The sequence below is a fragment of the Balaenoptera acutorostrata genome, chromosome 4 (assembly GCF_949987535.1).
Source record: "Balaenoptera acutorostrata chromosome 4, mBalAcu1.1, whole genome shotgun sequence".
Taxonomy (NCBI): Eukaryota; Metazoa; Chordata; class Mammalia; order Artiodactyla; family Balaenopteridae; genus Balaenoptera; species Balaenoptera acutorostrata.
The window spans coordinates 104,079,288-104,100,099 of NC_080067.1; the positions used below are offsets into that span (position 1 = coordinate 104,079,288).

At 39.3% G+C, this 20,812-nt stretch overlaps 2 protein-coding genes across 4 annotated transcripts in view; one reads left to right on the forward strand and one right to left on the reverse strand.

The window, feature by feature from the left end:
* Positions 1 to 11,975, forward strand: part of FILIP1L (filamin A interacting protein 1 like) — a 121,453-nt gene extending 109,478 nt beyond the window's left edge. Inside the window, exon 5 of the mRNA XM_028166910.2 lies at positions 7,769 to 11,975. Within this exon, the coding sequence (XP_028022711.1) occupies positions 7,769 to 7,948 (180 nt within the window). The 3' untranslated portion in view covers positions 7,949 to 11,975. The remainder of the gene's footprint in view (positions 1 to 7,768) is intronic.
* The window catches only part of CMSS1 (cms1 ribosomal small subunit homolog), a 392,335-nt gene extending 373,829 nt beyond the window's left edge, over positions 1 to 18,506 (reverse strand). For all 3 annotated transcript variants that reach the window (XM_057545049.1, XM_057545048.1, XM_007164041.2), the window contains exon 1: positions 18,321 to 18,506. In XM_057545049.1, coding sequence (XP_057401032.1) covers positions 18,321 to 18,377 — 57 coding nt within the window. In that variant the 5' untranslated portion in view covers positions 18,378 to 18,506. The remainder of the gene's footprint in view (positions 1 to 18,320) is intronic.
* Positions 18,507 to 20,812: the final 2,306 nt, after the last annotated feature.

Genomic DNA, 20,812 nt, shown 5'->3' on the forward strand with positions numbered 1-20,812 from the left:
CAATGCGGCCACTCAAAGCAATTCCTCAAGAACAAACTACTATCCTTTACCATTAGTGAGTTGGCTGTTTTTTTCCCTTCTCTTTAAAAAAAAAGAGCTATTCCTTTTCTGTTCTTTGCCTTTTAATTGTGTTCTTGCCTGAATTCACTGATATCAGTCAGTTTTGAGGCCTCAGAAATGTATCATTTTATAGAAAGAGGAGTTAACTAAAAACTGCAGTAGGTCCCCAAAGAGTCCATAACATAAGAAACATTTTAACACCTGACAGTCCCTTCAGGGCAGCAGGGATTACTCTAAGAAGGATAATATCTCTCATAGTGACAGACATAAGCAACACAATTTTTTTATATAAAACTTTTTATTCTGATTATAACAATAGTACATATTTATTACAAAAATTTCAGAAAATATAAATGCTGCCAGAGCCGCTGATTTTAGCTTCTAAGAAGGATAATAAGAGGATTAGGGAGAACAATGGACAACTACTACTATTTTTTTAGGTCATCCTATCAACTATGGCCCTATTCCAGGCATTCTCAGACTACCAATGAGGAAGGAAATGTGCTATACGGGGACCATCCTGTAATTACTGATCACCCCTGTGCTAAGGAGTGCAAGATCCCCCCACAGAGTGTGAGTTTATGTAATCTGTCTGTTCAGCCCAGACACAATGGCCCAGGGTACAGCCTGGTCACTGCAGGAGAGGGGCAGGATTTCTCTCCCCCCAGCTAGCCAATCAGTGCCTGGAAAATGGTTCAATCACTGTGCATTGTTCAAATACTGGAAAGAAATGTCTCCTCAGAGGGCTGCTCTCAGAACTAGTTACACTCTTATCAGTTATTAAGATAGGCAGCCTTGTAGAGGGAATGTGGGCACAGGATAGGGCCCAACAAAACTCACCTCTCAGGCTCTGGGAAAAGGATATAGAAGTACCCATGGTGGGAGAAGAAAAAAGGGGTAGATGAGGAGGAATTACATTTTCTCCCTGGGCTGTCTCAGCTACTTGAATGGTATCAACAATTTTTCTATGATGATTCTCAAAGCAACAACTCCAAGTTTTCAGTGCCTACCAAACAGTTCCACATGGAAGGTCCAACTACACTTCACACTTGGCATGTGCCCCCACCCCAGTGCACTGTCACTCTTAGATTGCTCTTTGGATTGCTTTGTCTCACTTCTGGTGATGGTCCAGCACCTTCTCTGTCACCCAGGGTCAAAATCTGGGTCCCATTCTCCACTTCTCTGCTCATCCCCCAGATCCAGTCAGCCACTCTGCCCTGGTATTTCTTCCTCTGCCCTCCCCCTTTTATTTGTGCTAGTACTCCCCAAATCCACACCTCAGTACCGATGCTACTGTAAAATAGTAGCACCTCTAGTCCCTCACCTCTAATCCAACCTTCACTTGTATTGCTGGTGATCATTCTACAACACTGTCCTGATCATGGCAATTCTTCAGTCCCTCCCCTTAAAGCAGCACTTACTTAGCACTTACACTACCGAGTGCCCCAAATCCAAACCTTCTATCAGACCTCCACCTCCCACCTCATCTCCTTTTGAAACCCTGGACATAATCTGTACCCTCACCAGGACACAGTACTGACCATCCTCTCACACACTAGCAGGGCTTCTAACCCTATACCTTTACTCATGCTGTTCCTAGGGCAGTAACGCTCTTCTCTCTTTGTCCCTTGTATTGAAATCTTACTCCTACCTCAAGTGCCAATTCCTCTGGAAAACTCTTTATTTTTCTCAATCTTCCTCTGAGTTTCCAAAACACTTCTGTTTGTACTTTTATTATAGCACTTCATTTTGCCTCGTTATAATCGTTTGTTACCCCTCCTATACTATAATCTCTTGAGAGCAAGAATCAGCTGTCATTTAGTTTTGAAACTCTTATATCAATGATTCTCAAAATGCAGCCACTGATCACATTTATCAGAATTACCAAGGACTCCACAGATTTCTACATACCCACACCTATGAAACCAGTTCAGGGAATCTGCATCTTAACAAGCTGCCTGAGTCATTCTTGGGCCTATAAAGTTTAAGAACTACTGTCCTACCTTATCCAGGACTTAAATACTGCTGGTAATAGGTGCTCAACAAAGGTGCGCAGGTCTAACAACACACCTGGTGGCCACAGTTGGCTCGCATTTGTTCTTTTCATAGAATCACTGAATGTCAAGATCAAAGAGCTTTATAGTTGGTATAACTGCCTCATTTTTTGAATAATTAAAAGATAGAAAAAGACAGGAAAGACTAGAAAAAAATATGTTTTCAAGTGAACTCTAAAAAAGAAAGACAATGAATAGACTAAGTAGGATAAGGAGGGAAAAGGATGTGAAGGTTCTTTTCTGGGCCAGAGGTGGTTAGAAACACAGCCCAGTAATTGACATTGCTTGGTCAGCTGCGCAACTGCTATGCTTAGCAACATGTCTCCAATAATTAATTGGAGAGATGGGAGAACAAGGGATAAAGCAGAAAAACAAGAAAGGTAAAATAAACAAGAAGATAAGTTATGATTATGATCAAGAAATAGGCACCTTAAGAACAGATACAAGGAAAAAAACAAAGATAATAATGTTGACATTAGTAACAACTAACACAGACCTGACACTTCAGATGTGCCAGGGACTTTGCTACACAATATCTCTACCCACTAAGGAACTTGCGAGCAGGCAGTCTAATCCCCAAATAAGGGTTGCCGATGAGGAAACTAAGGTCTGGACAGGCTAACTGGCTTGCTCAAGGACACACAGCTGGGTGGTGCCAGAACCGGAATGGAGACCCACCCAGGTCTATCTGGCTCCACAGCCAGTGCTCTAGCCACTCATCCAAAGCTGTTGTAAAATATAAGCCGGCGAACGATTTTTTTAAATTACATGGGTGCAAATGAGGGAATGAGAAAGAGGGGAGTGGGTACCAAAACAGAAGAAGAAAAAAGGCTGAGGTGAAAAACCTGACAGATGAATAAAAAGAAAGGGAATAAACAAAACAGTTCAAGGTTAACATATTTTAACATTCTATTTCTACATGTGATGCTATGTGTCTGGGCACCAAATGGAAGCAACTAGGTTAGGAAGGATTTTTGAAAACTGTATTTCAATGCTTATTCTTGGATTGCCCTCACTGCCCATGGTGTTATTACTACAGAGAGATTGGGAGGTGACTAGGTACAACCACAAACCATGTTACATTATAAAATAAAGGCATCAATTTCCTCTCACCTTCACCTCAGAAATGGGACAACTCTTAAACATAAATCATAGCACTGTAGCTCTGTTTAAAACCAAATGTTCTCTCACAAGAGGTTAGTGGGAATGAGCTAATGAAACTACAGAGTTTCCTTTTGAAGGACTCCCTGCCATATAAAACTGTAAAATCTTTAGTGATAAAGTTTTATTGTATAATGAGGAAGTTCTGAGAAGATCAAGAGAAAAAAGCCAAAGCAGCATATGAAACTGTAGGCTATCTGCCAGATTCATTACCTGTTGTTTCCTTTAAAAAAAATAAATAAATAAATTAGCAGTGATTTACCAAACAATACAAAAGACAAAGGAGACAATAATATTTCAAAGATTTTTTTTCTCAATTTAGCATTTCCTCCTTTTCATCACCATATCCATCATCATTACTTATGTACTTTCCCATTTAACAGAGAAAAACAAAAATACAAAGCACTGCTATTCTGATAACACACGGCCTTGACCAAGCATTACACAGCTGGGTCCCTAAGGGAGTCAGGCAGCCCTGAATCCGCCCCCTCCCTGCACCACCCCAATGACCACAAATGAAAATGACCCACCGTCTTTGGGAGCCTTGAGCCTTTCCACCCCTAGAGCTAAAGGTGTAATGAGAGGCCCTGCAGTCCCTGGAGTCAGGAACATTCCTGAGGGAACACAGCTTTCTTACACAGTATGTTGCCAATACATCTCCAAAAAGTTCAAAGCACTTACAAAATCCATTTCATTTAGAGAAAAGGAAACATCCTGACTCCAACTGTATAACTAGGATCTGACAGCTTCCTCATAAATGCTGATTTTGTTCTGATGTTTGCCCTCCATGATAATGTGAAGGAGCACAAGGATCAAGTAGGAATTGGGTTACAGAATTAAGATTTTGAATAAAACATTTTCACCTCTCTATAATTCTTTTGGTCACTAAGGCTCACTGACATCTAATGCCTTGCTATAACCACAGAGTCTCATAGATAGCTCCGCTTCTTTTAAGAACCTATAGACCAAACAAGCCAACATTTAAAGAATTTAATGAATACTCCTTTTCTCTCTATTGTTCCCTAAATAAAAGCAAGGCCTCTGCCTCAATAAATTCAGCATCTTTCAGACCTGTAATCCATTCCAAATCCCAATCTCCATGTTGAACTGAGTTAAACATTAAAAAAAAAAAACAAAAAACTTTTCTTCTATGAATGAGCTTTCCAACATGCTTAATCTCCTCCAAGACATTTGCTTTCTGATGAAACCCAGGAGCCTCCAACTCTTGAGTAGAACATTCACTGTGTGGTCTTAAAAGAGGCATATGCACGGATTTCTCTTGCAATATGCACTCCAAATTTGGATAAAACTTTCTTGGAGCTATTTGACATAATGTTCTAAAAAATGATCCAAGAGATGACACATTTTAAAGCTCTATACCTCATTTACTGAAACATGTCCAAGTATAAAATTCATACAAGAAAAAAAAAAAGCATCATTTTTTTTCAAAGATTTGAGAATGACATTTAGAGTTGTCCTAATAATATAACTAGCCTTTGCTGCCATCTAGAGGTAAAAACTATGTAGTGACATCAAGAGTTATCAAGAAAACCAAAATTAACTTGCAGCCATCAATAGTGTAGAAACAATGGGAGCCCAATAACTTTCAGGCAGCTGACCCTACCAATGACCACCATTCCAAGCCATATTGTCTTCACCAACACATATCAGTATAGCTTATAAGAAACAAGCCCCATCGATATTGTGTTCCATATCAATTAGTTTACTGGACAGATTTCAGTTCTGAATAACCTGTGGTACTCATACCACATTCCTAGACAATCTGAGTCAGTAGATTTTGAGATGGGATCTGGGCATCGCAGTGTTTTAAAAGCCCCACAGGTGGTTCTGATGAGCATCTAGGACCACTGGGCCATGAAACCCTGGCCTTCCACGGTGTTGAACCTCCCACACCCAGGCAGGTCAGAGTTCCAGGTTAGAAAAGACCTTAAAGCTTACATCTAAATGAGCTTCAACTATGGCAGTGTTTATCAAAGTATGTCAGGCTGACCACCTGCATCAGATAAATCACCCTGAGAGTTTATTAAAGATGTGGATTCCAGGGTGCATTCATAGACAAATGAATTACAGTTTCTAGAGGTAAGGCCCAGGAATCTACAATTTAAGTAGGATCCCATCATAGGTTTTTGTACACTAAATAGGACAATCAGTCTAAATCCTGACAAAGTTAAAGGACATCACTGAAACCTATCTTGTAAAGGCTATTATTAATGCTGTGGTTACAAGATCAGCTGACTTGAATTATGATTTCAAGTGCAGTTGCTACTTATTCACAGTTTGCACAATACGCAGATGTTCATAGAAATGTCCTGATCTGTGAAGTATTTCCTTCCTTTTTTATGCCTTAATATAACTTAGTGTTGCTTTTTTAAATTGTATACTTATTTTAGAAAATGTGGAGAATATAGAAGATATAAGAAAAATAAAAAGCACTATTACTCCACTACCCAGAGTTAACCACTGATAGCACTGGTATATTTTCTCCTAGTATTTTCTCTTCAAATATACATAGTTAAAGTATGTATATAGTTTTAAATCCTGCTTTTAATATTTCTGAATAAATACTTTCCTATATCTTGAAAAGCATAATTGTTTAAAGATGGCATGATATTTTCATGTGATTACAGTGTAATTCATTTACTCTATCCTGACTGTTAGAGCCTTAAACTGTGTCCATTTTTCATTGTTATAAATAATGCTAAAACAAAGAGCCTTGCCTACATCTCTGATTATTTCCTGGCAGGAGAATAATATCAGAGTATCAGTATCTCATTTGCCATGTTTAGGATCAAGTATAAAAAAAAAAATGTCAGTAAGAACACTAAAGCCTAAAACGCTCCTAGTGCCTAGGCATGGAGAAGACTGTACCAAAAGAAAGCATATTCCCCATATAGTTTTTTTTTTTTTAAGTTTTATTTTATTTATTTATTTATTTATTTTATTTTTGGCTGTGTTGGGTCCTCGCTTCTGTGCGAGGGCCTTCCCTAGTTGCAGCAAGTGGGGGCCACTCTTCATCGCGGTGCGCGGGCCTCTCACCATCGCGGCCTCTCTTGTTGCGGAGCACAAGCTCCAGACACGCAGGCTCAGTAGTTGTGGCTCATGAGCCCAGCCGCTCCGCGGCACGTGGGATCTTCCCAGACCAGGGCTCGAACCCGTGTCCCCTGCATTGGCAGGCAGACTCTCAACCACCGCGCCACCAGGGAAGCCCCCCCCCATATAGTTTATCCTTTATTGAAGGATTCATATTTTTTAGCCAATTCTGTGTAGTGTTTATTTGAAAATCTAAATATGATTGCTATAATAGTTAGGGGGGCATTTAAAATAAGTGAATGTTTACATAAAGAGACCAAGGGACTTTACTGTACTTTATCAGTACAATAAAAATGTGGAAACAAATTTCTATAGAATGAAAAACAATATAAGAAGGGTTTCCACAAGAACAGTATTAGAATCTATGATGAAAACTACAATGCATTTTTAAAAGATTTCTATTTTTGAGCTCACAGCAAGGAAAGGACGATCCAACAAAAGAGGGGGAAATCATCATTATCATCATCATCACTGTAGATTATAATGGGAGAACTACAGTTAGCTGAGACCCTTTCCCATCTCTTTACCAACAAGTATTCTTATCCAAGAATATTTTTCCTAAATAAATGAAAATAAGAGTATATTTCTAAGCAAATATGAACTAAATCAAGTCTTTACTCTTTCACACTCTACAACCCACTTTCCCACTCCAGATCATTCAACCTATCTGTGAGTCCTCTCTCAACGCTCATAGGCTGTGTACAAATATTAATACAATTCTCCCTCTACAATGTGCTTCCCCCCAACCTAAGTCCTTACTATCCCCCTACTACACACACACTGTCTATAGAATCAGGTACAATTTTCCCTATCTAGCCCCAGTCTACATTCCCATTCTGCTTCTCAAATACAACCTAATTTAAAGTCATTCCATTTCTCAACTCTATCCAACTTCCTACCCCAGGGACATTGCCAAAAGTATTCCTTTACTCTGGAATGCTCTCCCATTCCTGCTGTTAAAACTCCTAATAGTCTTTGGAGGCCCAAGACAAATGTTACTTTCTCAGCGAAGCTCTCTTAGATCCCTCAGTTGAAATTAACCTTTCTCTGGCAATCTCATTACCCTTTGAGATGAATTTGGGACACTTCTGTTGTTTATCTCCCACTACGCTATGATTGCCAAAAAGCAAGAAACATAACCTATTTATCTTTGTATCTAACATTATCTACACTTGAGGGCCTTGCACACAGCACACACTTAACTCATGTTGGCAGAATTGTTTAACTGAATTTTCTTTCTTCAACCTGACAGTCTGATGTGTCCCTAGAACCCAGTGTTTTCAAAGAAGCCAAAATCTCCAAGCTGACTCTATGTCCTGAACATGTCTGTTTCTCCACCAACTGTACCATTAACCACCTTCTGTTTTTCTGTTTAATTCAAGATCAAGGAGGTATGCAAGCAGAGAATCCCAACACGGATCCCTAAACCAAAATCTACAGGCATTGCTAAGCTTTCCCCTAAAGCTCTCCCAGGGCCTATGGATAAGACTGGCTGTGGGAAGCTTCACATCATAAGGACTGTCACCTCTAATACTTTCCTCCACATGGGAGGGAAAAGGTAAGTCATGCAAATGTACTGCCTGGATACATTCACCTACAGAAATATCTGGAAAGCTGGAGTTACTAGTATGGGAGGACAAAGATGAAGGGCCGTCTCTCCAGGAAATGGTGAAACAGCAAACAGACAGATGTTCATTCACAGGTTGCTGGACCTGGTGAATATCATCCTGAAAGAGCAGGACATATGCAATTACTTTAACTATATATGTATATGCATATACACACAATCACAGGCCCAGACACACACCCCAAATCCTCCCAACTCCTCATCCTACTTGTAATCCAACCCAAAGTTGGACTATCATTAGCCTGGAATAGGACTGAATTCATTAGAACAGATCAAAAGTTTTCTGGTGAACCCAGAAGCAATTCATTCCACAGAACTTTGCCAAGAAGATGTGGTATCAAGGATTCCTAATCTGCTTCAAGAAAGTCAGATTATTTCCATCAAAATGGCACGACAACTAAAATCATACTTTAAGTTCTAAAAATATGACTTCTTTATGACCAGGAGGAAAAAAACAAGTGGTACTTCTTAGTTACGAGGAAGAAAGGAACAACAAAAATGAGTAACAGCCGAACACGTCCTTTGTGTGGCCTACCTGATAACTGCTGGTGTAGTGTGTACACTTGGCCGCTGGCACTTAGTCTTCTGTCCCACTTTCCCTAGTAAGTTGCCCCTCCTGTATATATAGGCCACGGAATCTCATTGCTAGGCTTGTAAAGCCAACCATTTTAGATTGGTATCGTTGCTTTCTATAGTAATCAGGACATCTGAGAGTCAAAGGTCACTAATACTAAGATCTTTTAGGGAGATATGAATCACTGTCTTGGATGTTTAAAAAAAAAGACAATTTATCATCTCAAAGGACATTCTTTAATCACATCTGAATCAACACTATTGAAAACTCGGTTCAAAAAAAAAGCTTGGGATCAGGAGACTCAAATTCCAATTCCAGTTTTTCACTCATTTGACACTGAGCTTGGCATTCATTAGTCTAAGCCTTGAGTTTCTAGTATGTAAAACAGAAAAGCTGAATAATTCTTCAGGTCCCTTCCAGTTCTCGTCATCCGTGAGTATGTCAACTAAGAAAACTGAATTCAACCAGTCATCTACAAGGCGGGGCTCAGTTCCCTGGCAGTAAACTACAGTGGTTCTTTTCTTCACACTAAAAACTCACTGAATCAAGGGAAACATGTGTCTGTAATTTAGTGTGGATAGAGTAACACAATGATATTTTAAGACAAATAAGGCATTTCTGACATGGGAGACAGTTATATCTCACAAAGCTTCAGTCAGAAAAAATAAATACATTCTACAGAGAGCATACCCAAGGTTTTCTGTGATTTGGCACTAAGAACTGGATGCATGATCCTGGAAGAAATCCTGCTGGTTAAGGACAGTGCTTTAGCTGGCTGTCCTGGGATGGAGTCAGCAGAGCAGGAGCAAAGGAACTGCCATTCTTCACATTCATCCAGCCAGTCCCAACTCAATGCACTGATGTCACTATACAAATGTCCCTGGGACCCACTTCAATTTCAAGGAGGAGGACAAGGCGCTGGAAGCCTGGGTAGCATTGAGCTGTACCAGCCAAAGAGAGGGATGATGTGCAGCAGTCAGCAGGCAAGCGGCATAGGGAGAAGGTGAGGAGGTTGGGTGAATTAAAAACCCGAAGTGGAAGAGTCTAAGTTAAATGAAAGCAGTAAGAGAATAATGGAAGGAGTGGACTACAAAAAAAGATGATGACCCTCTGACATGAAAATAATACAAGAGAGACAGTTCAGAAGGAAGTGCAGGGCAGTAACAGGTGGATGGTGCAGTGGGAAAATGCGTAGGGGGCTTAGGGCTGTGCCTGACATTAGCAGGTAATATTCAGCGAACAGAGAATGAGTGAATGAGGGAGAGAAGGGCCATTCAGTCACGACATAAGTGAGAAAAGGTGCTAAGAGATCGCACTGGTATATGATAGGGTCAGGAAAAGCAGATATGCTGGGTACCATTCAACACTGATAATTATGCTAATGCAAAGAAAAAACACTGAACCTCCTAGGGTGGAACCCAAATAGACTGAAGAAAACCATGAAACAAAACAGGAAAAACAAGCACCAACAGTACTCCTGGAAAAACTCAATACCCTGGGAATGTTTTACCTTGAAGATGAACACAAAATATATTTTACGTTAGAGATTTCAAACTTGTTTTCTGCTATGTTAAGAGACTCCCTAAAGTACATTTTCATGCCAAGCGGCATAAGTTCAAGAGCAAGCAAGATAAGAAAGACAAGATATTGTACAAATAACTAAAAAAAGGATAGGAAAATAGCTACACTTCTATGGCAAGCAGCAGAAACCTATCTTTAAATGGTAATACAGTTCTAATCCCATTAAGACAAAAGTCTTTAAAATAACACAATCTATCCTAACAAAAACTATGCTTATTTTAAAGCAATATGTAGTGCAATAAAAATGCATAAACAACTTAGACCTGGGATAAGTTCAACAAAATGGTGTTTGACCTATAACACAACCAAAATATAAAGAATTCTGCCTCCTGAGCATAATCCTGTTTCTGCAGAACTGTGATTCTTCCAAAGATAAAAATAAAAGAAGCTATCCTAATAATTCTATAGTGATTTTATTAAGTTAAATTTTTAAAAGGAAGCAGATAAAAATCCAAGTGAACAAAAACACGTTCAAACTGCAACAAAAATTTTAATTTTTGTATGATTTTGCATGCTGGAGTCTTCCCTCAGCTGTTCATTTATTTAGCTTCAATGATTTCGGAACTAATCTCCTTGCAACTTTTTAGAATAAAGTATCTGATTGTAACAGGAAAGTGACTGATCTCACACATAACTGATAATTCTGGACTGAGTAATGGAGTAACTGACGTAATGGAGTAATTCTCTCTGGGACGCATTTCAAATTCCTGCTTTTGAGGACATGTGACATAACACTTGGGGTCTGACACTGAGTCTGGGGCAGGGGTCTATAAATGTAAAGACCCCACAGGCCAAATTCAGCCCACTGTCTTTTTGTATGTCCTGCAAGTTAAGAATAGTTTTTACTTTTAAATAGAAAAAAAAAATCAAAAGAAAAATATTTTGTGAGATGTGAAAATTACATGAAATTCAAATTTCATTGTCTATAGATAAAGTTCTATTGGAACACAGCCACATTCATTTGTTTACATATTTATTATCTGATCATTTTTTATGCTACAATAGCAGAGTTGAGCAGCTGTGACACTGGCCAACAAAGCCTAAAATATTTACTACCTGGCCTTTTACAAAAAAAGTTTCCTGACCTCTGGTCTAGTGTAAACTAGACTAACAAGGAACTCAAGAGCTTAAGAAGAGCTGAATCAACTAATTTTTAAAAGCAATGCTAGCAATTTAAGAATGCAATTAAGAATTCTATGAAAGCTGATGAAAATGGGAAAACTATATTTCAAGCTGTTTGTGATATATTTAGTAAAATGTATACTTCTATGAATGCCCTAAAGTGTTCAACTAAAGAACATCAGATGAGAAAGGATTTGTGCCACAAAATAATGTAATGTGTTAATGTTGAATCTGAGGGGGAAATGGAACTATTTCTAGGCCTTCCAAATTCCCGGCATTTTCTAAGACAGCAGAGCTACTGTACATGTTATTTAGAGAAAGATGTGTAAATTTGTACCTTTAAACGTTCATAATTGTTGTCAAGAACCACTTGTTTAATCATTTGCAAGAATTATAGAAATTGTATACAGTAAAGTAAAACTTGGTCTTTGTTACACAGTCTTCAAGTACAGAACAAAAATGTTGCACCTATCCCTCTCCTCTTTCCTTCCTCTCACCTTTTAAAATTTATCCTACCCCTGTTTTTTGCCCTTAAGCATCTGTCTTAAAAGAATATCACTTGCATTTTGATTGAACCACATCAATGTATAAATCCCATAAACAGATTATGTTTTTCCCTCTAACTCCATTACAGTGTCTAAAAGAGAGCCTAGCATGAGAGTTCAATAAATGACTTTGAAAACAACATGCTCTGAAGTTGATCCTCTGTTGTATGTTATCAACATCTACTGTAAATATTCCAAGTCTGAATTTTATATGTAGAGGCAATGCTTTACAACATCTACTATGCATGGCTGCCTACAGATGTGAGAAAGGAAACTCTGGTGTGAGAAAAGGAAAAAAAAAACCCCAAAACTTAAGTTATTCAGGTTTAAAAAATCCAAGGTGTCCCCCAACTTCACCGTTTCCAGAAGGAATTCAGCATAGATAAAGCGATGTGATTTTTAAGGATAAAATGATATTACAACAAAAATATTTACAATGCTTACGTCAGCAATCTCAAACAAAATGAACAATCACACTGATTCTAGGTGACAAAAGCTGTCACCAGTAGCAATTATCAGCTCATTTACAAAGCAAAAGTCTGCTGTCCTTTCAAATATGTAATTTCAAAACTAAAGCCAAATATGGTTAGAATAAAATGATAGTAGACACAGTTATAAAACACAGACTTCTAATGTATTTTTAGAAAGAGAAAAGCAACATCTGCCAAGTCCGTCAAAAGCCTAAGTAGGATTTTGACAACTCTTCCAGTGGACCAAGTTTCTTTAGACGTAGAGGTCCTATGTTAAAGTCTCCAAGATGTGGCTGTGAAATATTAACAATTAATTACTTAATGAACAAATCCTTAATGAGTGCCTTCTAAGTACCCAGATACTACTATAGGCCCCGAGGATACGGCAAAGAACAAGATAAACAAATCTCTGCTCACATGGTGCTTACATAATAGTGTGCGAAGACTGTAATAATTTAATAAGGAAAATAATAGTTGGTGATAAGTGCTCTGATGAGAATTACTGTAACATGATAATGTAAGTAGATAGCTACTCTACACTTGCTGAACAGGAACTCAGGTGTGTTTGAACTTAGGTTTTAATGTCAAGAAAAGGTCAACCATTCAAAATTCAGAAGGACAGCCCAGAAAGGAAAAGGAACAGCTATTGCAAAGGGCTAAGACAGAATGAGCTTGGCCTGTTGAGGCACCCAATGAAGGCTGGTGTGGCTGGGACAGCATAAACTAGAGGGGAGTCAGTACGTTCCAGCAGATACCAACCATGGTAAGCAATCTAGGTTTTATTCTGTGTGTTGGAGGGAAGCCAGTGACAGGTTTAAGCAGGAATGTGATCTGACTGATCAATTTGTCTGCTGACTGAAGAACAGAGGAACAAGATGGAAATTGGGAGCCCTGTTAGAAGTTTACCGCAGAGGTGTAGGCAAGTGAGGATGGCAGCATGTACTCCGATGGCGTAAACAAACAAACAAACAAGCAAAAAAAAAAAAAAAGGAAAAAAGATTCAGGATATGTTTTGAAGGCAGAGACAAGACTTGATAGATCAGATGTAAAGGGTGAAGGAAGTAAATAAATGAATAAATAAGAATATGCCTAGGCCTTTGTGAAATTGGGCAGTTGGTGATTTAATTTACTGAGATAGGGAAGTCTGGAGAAAAAGCAGATTTGGGGAAAAATTCAGGAGTTGGGCCTCATTTTACATTTGACATTCTCATCAAATAAGTATAGACGTCAAGAAGACAGCCAGGTATGTGAGCCTTGAGCTCTAGGACCAAGTGTGAGTTCCTGGGAAGAGACTGTTCTCAAAGTCCAATGGTACAACCTGCTTATTGTATCTCAGAGTAATCAGCGTTCTTTAGAAGAGTACACTTTGGGAGACTAAGAGTTAATAGACAATTTGATAACAATGATGTATTTAAACAAAAGGTTTATAAACTATGAACCTCTTTAAACTGATAAAGGATTATTATTTTAGAGATGAGATTCTTATCATTGATAATTAAAATAATTAACTTTGAGAAATTTAAGTACACAGACTGGTTTCTGACTGCCTGTCTATGAATCTCAGCCTCTCTACCTACCAACTGAATAACACTGGGCAAATCACTTAACCACTTAGTGCCTCAATTTCCTCATCTAAAAAATGGAGATAACTGTATCTACATCATGGTATACTTATGAAGATTAAATGAACCAGTACATGTAAAGCAATCAAAAAAGTATCTGGCACAGAGTGACCACTTAACAAATGCAAATTAGTATTGTTACCTGCAATTTCCCTGCACTGCACACAGAAGTGTCTTCACACTTCAGTTTTCTAGTTAGATGCTTGGTAAGAGATGGCATCAAAGATTCAGAAGAAGCTAGGGGAGCATATGAAAAACCCTCCTCAAAAGAAGTGGAGGCGAAGAGTTTTGAAGATTGCTAAAAACATCCTCTTTAAAAGTAAGCTATAGGGACTTCCCTGGTGGCACAGTGTTTAAGAATCCGCCTGCCAATGCAGGGGACACGGGAAGATCCCACATGCCGCGGATCAACTAAGCCCGTGCGCTGCAACTACTGAGCCTGTGCTCTAGAGCCCGTGAGCCACAACTACTGAAGCCCGCGCGCCTAGAGCCCGTGCTCCGCAGCAAGAGAAGCCACCACAATGAGAAGCCTGCGCACCACAACGAAGATTAGCCCCTACTCACCGCATAGAGAAAGCCCATGTGCAGCAACGAAGACCCAACACAGCCAAAAATAAATAAATAAAATAAATAAACTTATATATAAAAAAAGTAAGCTATATATGTGCCGGTAATTCCTAAATTTGTTATCTCCAGCTCCAACCCTGCAGCTCCAGATTCATATACCCAGCTGCCTACTGGACGCTTGACTTGGTAATTTAATAGGCATATTATTGGAATAAAAAGGGAAAACAATCGGTGTTCTCTTTACCAAGTGAATGACCAATTGACCACTTCCAAGAGCAGAAACTCTCGGCTCTGCTCCATAAGTCACGAAAACCATGACGTGAATAAACATTCAGCTTCACACTGAGAAAGTGCCCAGTTTGGTCAACTACATGAAATCTCAGCCATTGCACCTGGTGCATTAGCACTAATGTTTTGCAATTATGATTCTACTGCATATATTGTTTACTACAATACATGCAGTATTATATATTATTATCAAATAATTTCTTAAGGTAGGCAGGGAATAAGGAAATAAGTGAAATGAAGTGAAACGAAATATTAGATATCATTAGATGATTCTTAGGCTCTGTTGCCGGAGGCATACTGTGCTGTACACACCTCAGCAGAGGTAATTCTCAGTTGTCTTACCCTGGGCCATGACTCCAATCACCACCAATGATGATACCAACAGGGTGACCAGACACCTCAAGTGGACTGCCCCAGCAAAATTCTAAGAGCATGGCCTTCCGCTGTCAAAAGTGTCTAGATTGGATGAGAAATTATATATCTACCTGTGTATACTATCACCAAAAGTCCTGTAAAATGCATTCACTCATTCAGTTAATATCTACCAAACACCAACTAAGTGCCAGGTACCATGTTGGGCTCCAGTACAATGCAGGATTCTAATACAGGCATACCTCGGAGATATTTAGGTTCGGTTCCAGACCACAATAAAGTGAGTATCACAATAAAGCAAGTCATGAATTTTTTGATTTCCCAGTGCATATGAAAGTTATGTTTCACTATATTGTACTCTATTAATTGTACAATAGCATTACATATAAAAAGAGTACATACCTTACTTAAAAAATAATTTATTGCTAAAAAATGCTAACCAATGCAGGGTGACCACAAACCTTCAATTGTTTAAAAATAATGCAGTATTGGCAAAGCAGAATAAAGTGAAGTGCAATAAAATAAGGAATGCCTGTAGAAAAATGACAGGTTTTGAAAAGCCATAAGATGTATGCAAAAAGGGTCATATGTAGATCGAGAGCTTTAGTAAGGGTCTCTGAGTTACATACCTCATCTAAGAAGTCATGAAAACCGCAAAAACATAGTTCAATTCCTTGACAATACATAGATAGCTAGATAAATATCATACACAGTGTGTGTCGGTGTTTGGGCATCCGTGTGTTTGTACAGTTTGCTCTTAGAAAATGTGCACAAGAATTCATAACCACAGATGTTAAGCCTTTGTTGTAGATAGATAGACTGTTGAATAAATGACTAAATGCTCCATCACCTCGCTACCGTAAGCACGAACTGGAAACAGGTGATAAGGAAAGATGTTTACTTTTATAGGCAAGTAGCGTAACACACAACAGGAGTAAAGGCATTACTACAACTATCTTTCCTTTCTCTGACTTAAGGCACTATTTCTCCTCTGACTTTCAAAACAATATATAATTCACATATTTTAGGCTGATCTTTCTCTATTAATATAGGTAGGATCAGAAAACCTGAATTGGTGCAGCTGTGATTTCTTCTGAATTAGAAACATTATTCAGATTATTTAAACAAATCACTGGTAAATAATCAATCAAGCAGATCTCAAGGAAGCTTATACACTCACCTATCTTCAAAGCAGTTAACAAAGCAAAGGCCCTTGATAAATTTAATGTTAGCAATTTTCAAAGCTCAATCTTACAGCTAGAAGGAACCTAAGAAGTGGGGTGATCCTAGGAACTCCAACATATCTTGATGGGAATCCTGGCAACTTAGATGAAAGAGGCTGTAGCACCTTACAGTTCTAACTAGATTCAACGTTTAAAACATCTTGGTTGGTAAAACCCTTAAAAAGATGATCTCTAAGGATCCCTCACTTCACAGACTATGACACTGAGGACCAGAGAAGCCACACAGTAATAGTGGGAAAAGTGGGACTTTGAAAGTCAGGTGCTCTTGACCTCTTCCCAGATGTCTCCCTTGCTGTGTGTTCCTAAGAACAATTAACTTTTCTGCTTCTCATTTAAATATGAAGGTAACGCTTACCTTTTAGGCATGTTATGAAGATTAAATTAAAACGCTTACCCTTTAAGAATGTTATGAAGATTAAATGAATTCATATTTATGAAAACATCTGGCACATAGTAGATACTCAATACATGTTAATTTCTTTGTTTCCAAAGGGTGACTAACTTGAGAGACACAGCTGGTGAGGGCAAGAAACAGGACTAGAACCAAGAATTAAGATCCCCTTCACCACTCCAAAAAATTCTGACTGTTTCTTAATTGGCGTTTATCCTTGAATCATACCATAAAATATAGTTTTCAACACCTCAGTTATGGGGGGCAGGGGCTATTAAAGGAAAGGTGAAATACCACAGCCTGCAAAAAAAGGTATTTGTGCCTTCAAGCACAAGCATACGTTTGCTAAAAACAAAGCCTCAAAAGAGTCAGGAAGTTTCATCAATGAAGTATTATACTGGCAACCTTTTAAAAAATGCCATTTGCTGTTTGTATCTGAAGACTGCCCTTCTGGAAACAATGCTGTAGTAGAGCATGGAAACAATGTTTGTTGTTTTCAATGGCTATTTCTCAACTCACATTTCAATATTAATGATTGTAGCAAATATGTATCAACTGTCAATCATGTGCAGGGTCCTGTGGACTCTACAGACATGAATCAGGCTTTGGTTTTACCCTAAAATAATCTTAGAAAATCTAGTAAAGAGAGGCAGACTCTGAAGAATGATTTTAAAAAAACAATTGTATATTAAGCCATGAGACTTGAAAAGTTCAAGGCCAGCCTGTGGTGGTGAGTTATTTAACGCTATCTACTCAAGGATAAAATATTCACTGCATTGGCAGCAGGTACACGTAGCATAATAAACATTGTCTGAACTGTGTTAACTGAATTCTACTCTCGTTTCTGAGTAGCTATGTGAACTAGTCATGTTATTTTATATCTTTAGGTTTCATGTTCCTCATCTGTCAAATGGGTGAGTCCAAGCAGATCTCCAAGTCTCCTTCAGGCTCTAAAAGTCCAAACCATATGATGATGATATGATGTTGCTGCTGCTGCTAACGATAGCAAGAACTAAAGCTTTTATTTACCGCTCACATATTATGTACCAAGCACTGTGCTAAAGTGCATCATTTGTATTACCTTCACGACAATCTTATGAAATTGACATTATTACGCTTATTTTACAGATGAGGAAAAGGAGGCTAAACAGTATTAAAAGGCTGGAGTCGCGATTTGAACAGAAGCAGTCTGAACCTAACCCAGGAGTTAACCCTTAACCGCTATGCCCAAACTCCCTGTCTCCGCGAAAACTGTCTTATCCGTTAAGAAATAAGGACAAACAAAACACAGCTTGGAAAAGGGTCCTTCCTGACTAGAGGGCAAGTATGAGTTACTGTCACACTTGTCTGTTTCACGTGTTAGTATATCTCTTGCTTCACTTGCTCCGCGACGCTCGCGTGCCCCCAAGGCGGTGTGCACCACCGCGGGGCAGAGCGCGGCGACCGCCAGAGGCAGCGCCGGCCCGGGCTGAGGCGCACGGAAGGCTGGGGGGTGGGGGAGGCCCCGCAAGAGCGCGGGCAGAGTGGGTACCTGGGCTGCTGGCTGCTCCTGCCGGCTGGTTCTCCCACCACTCGTCTCCAAGATCATCTGCCATCTCCACGCGGGACTCGACGTGGGCCGACCACCAGGGAGGAGCGGGCGCTGGCCGGAACTCGCGCTGCTTCAGAGCCGGGCTGCCGGCGTCGCAGCACGCTGAGCCTCTCCTCAGACACTGTCGCCTCCGCCCCGCGGCGATGACGTCATAACCTCCGCCCCGCCTCCCCGTCAGCCGCGTCCAACTGTTCGCAGTTTCTACACCAGTGCGGATGGGCAGGATCAATCTGGAGACTTAAAGTAAACCCCCACAAAAGCCGTAAGAAAGGAAGACACGTAAGCAGAAAAAGCGTATCATTTTTTTAAGTGCTGCCTTTAAAACTTTTTGTTTAGGTTTTATTTTTGCCGAATAGATATTGTCGAAAGTGGGAGACGGAATGCTAAGACAATTTTCCTCTGTTCCGTTTCAAAGGCCTTGAGTCGCGGGAGAAGACCATAGCACGTGGGTGTGTTTTCGTCTGTGTGTTAAGTGTTTGGGCGTCGGTGTGTTTTTACAGTTTGCTCTTTAAAAAAACGTGCACAAGTCATGACCATGAATTTTGGACCTTTCTTGTAGTTGAGGGTACTGCTCTTTTTATACGATATGAGGAAAGCGAATGTTGACCGGTCCAGAAGGGCTTGCCAACGGACAGACCCGAGAAGTACGGAGAGTTTATAGTCAACTTCCCCGCACTCTGTTCGACTGCGCCCCCCGCCCCCAACCCGGTTTTGTGAAACAAGGGAAGAAGAAGGGAGCCCGTTGCTGCCCAAGTATAGGTAAGAGACCTACGGTGCTTGTCTCACTTCCTCAAGTGGCAGAGATGGGCAGGGAAAACCCGCTGGGCGCCGAGTGCTGGGGCCAGCTGTAAACTAAGTGTGGACGATACTTTGAGGAGAGTCATGAGGTGAAAATCATACGAAAATGCATTAAATACACGTGATGTGCCTGTCACTGTAATTGGAATACTGGTTTAAAGATGAGTAGGATACGATCCCGCCTTCCAGGTTTCACCAACTCAAGTAGAGGAGCTACAACTTGTAAGGATGAAGGTCTAAACTAATGATGAGGATACATTCTCAGAAACAACCGGGACTCTTAATCTGGTGAGGATAGGATTAGCCAAATGTAAAAATTATCCAAAACCCACCCAACTAATAGGTGGTTTATAAATGAATTGCTGATTAGACTTTATCAGTATGTCCTAAACGCCCTAAAAGGGAAGATATTAGCTATATAAATATGCCAAATGTAAAATAATCTGTAATCATCGAAAGTAATGTGTCTTTCATGAGGAAATGGAGATGGCAGAAATTATGGTGGTTGATTGAAAAGTTAGATAAGAAATACCAATGTGGAGGAGGAAGTGCCATGACCAATAAGCATATGAAAAGCTGTTCTGTCTCATTATTAATCTGAGAAATACAAAAAAGACTACAATGAGATACTGTTTTTCATTCAGTAAATTGACAAAATTAAGAAGTCTGGCAGTACCAAATTCTGGAGAATATGTGTGTCAGTGGGAACTCTTAAACATTATTGCTGTGAGTGTAAATTGGTATAACCACTTAGAAAAGCAATATGGCAAAATCTTGTAAAAGTCAACATACAAACCTTATGATCCAGCTATTTCCACTCCTAACTATATACATTTGGGAAACTCTTGCATATGTGTACCAGGAAATTATAAAAGAATATTCACAGCAGCACTGTTAATAATAGCAAAAATGTGGAAACAACCCAAATGTTTTATATAGGAAAATGGATAACTAAATTACAATATCACCACACGATTAAACAGAGTAAATGAATGAACGTACATAATAACATGGATATACTTTGGAAATATAATGGTTAATTTAAAAAAGCCAAGTCTCAGATACCATTTCGTAAAGTTCAGATACAAAGAAAACTAAAAAAATTTCAGGCAAAAAAAATTATGTGATTTTAAGGTAAGAGACTGGTAAGCACGAAATTCAGGATGGGGGAATTCCCTGGTGGTCCAGTGATTAGGTCTCCATGCTCTCACTGCCGAGGGCCCAGGTTCAACCCTGGTCGGGGAACTAGAGTCTCACAAGCCTCACAGCGTGGTGAGGCAAAAAAAAAAAAAAAGGATGTGGATTGGTGGGGGAGGGGAGTGGTCAGGGAGATGGGATTAGGAAGAACAAAGGTAAATGTAAATTATTGGCAAAGTTCTAATTCAGGTAGAGTGGATGTGCATTTAAGTATTATGCTTTATAACTTATAGGTATGTTACATATATTTTTGTGGTATCAAATAACACGTTATTTGTATAATTTAAAATATAAGAGAAAAGATCCACTTACACAAAAGAGAAATTTTCATTAAAGTTAAGTGCTATTCATTAAGAACTCATTAAGAATTCCAAATAATGACCCTTTCTCTCAAATGACATTCAAAGCTGCCAGACAGTCTTACTACTTTCCCATGT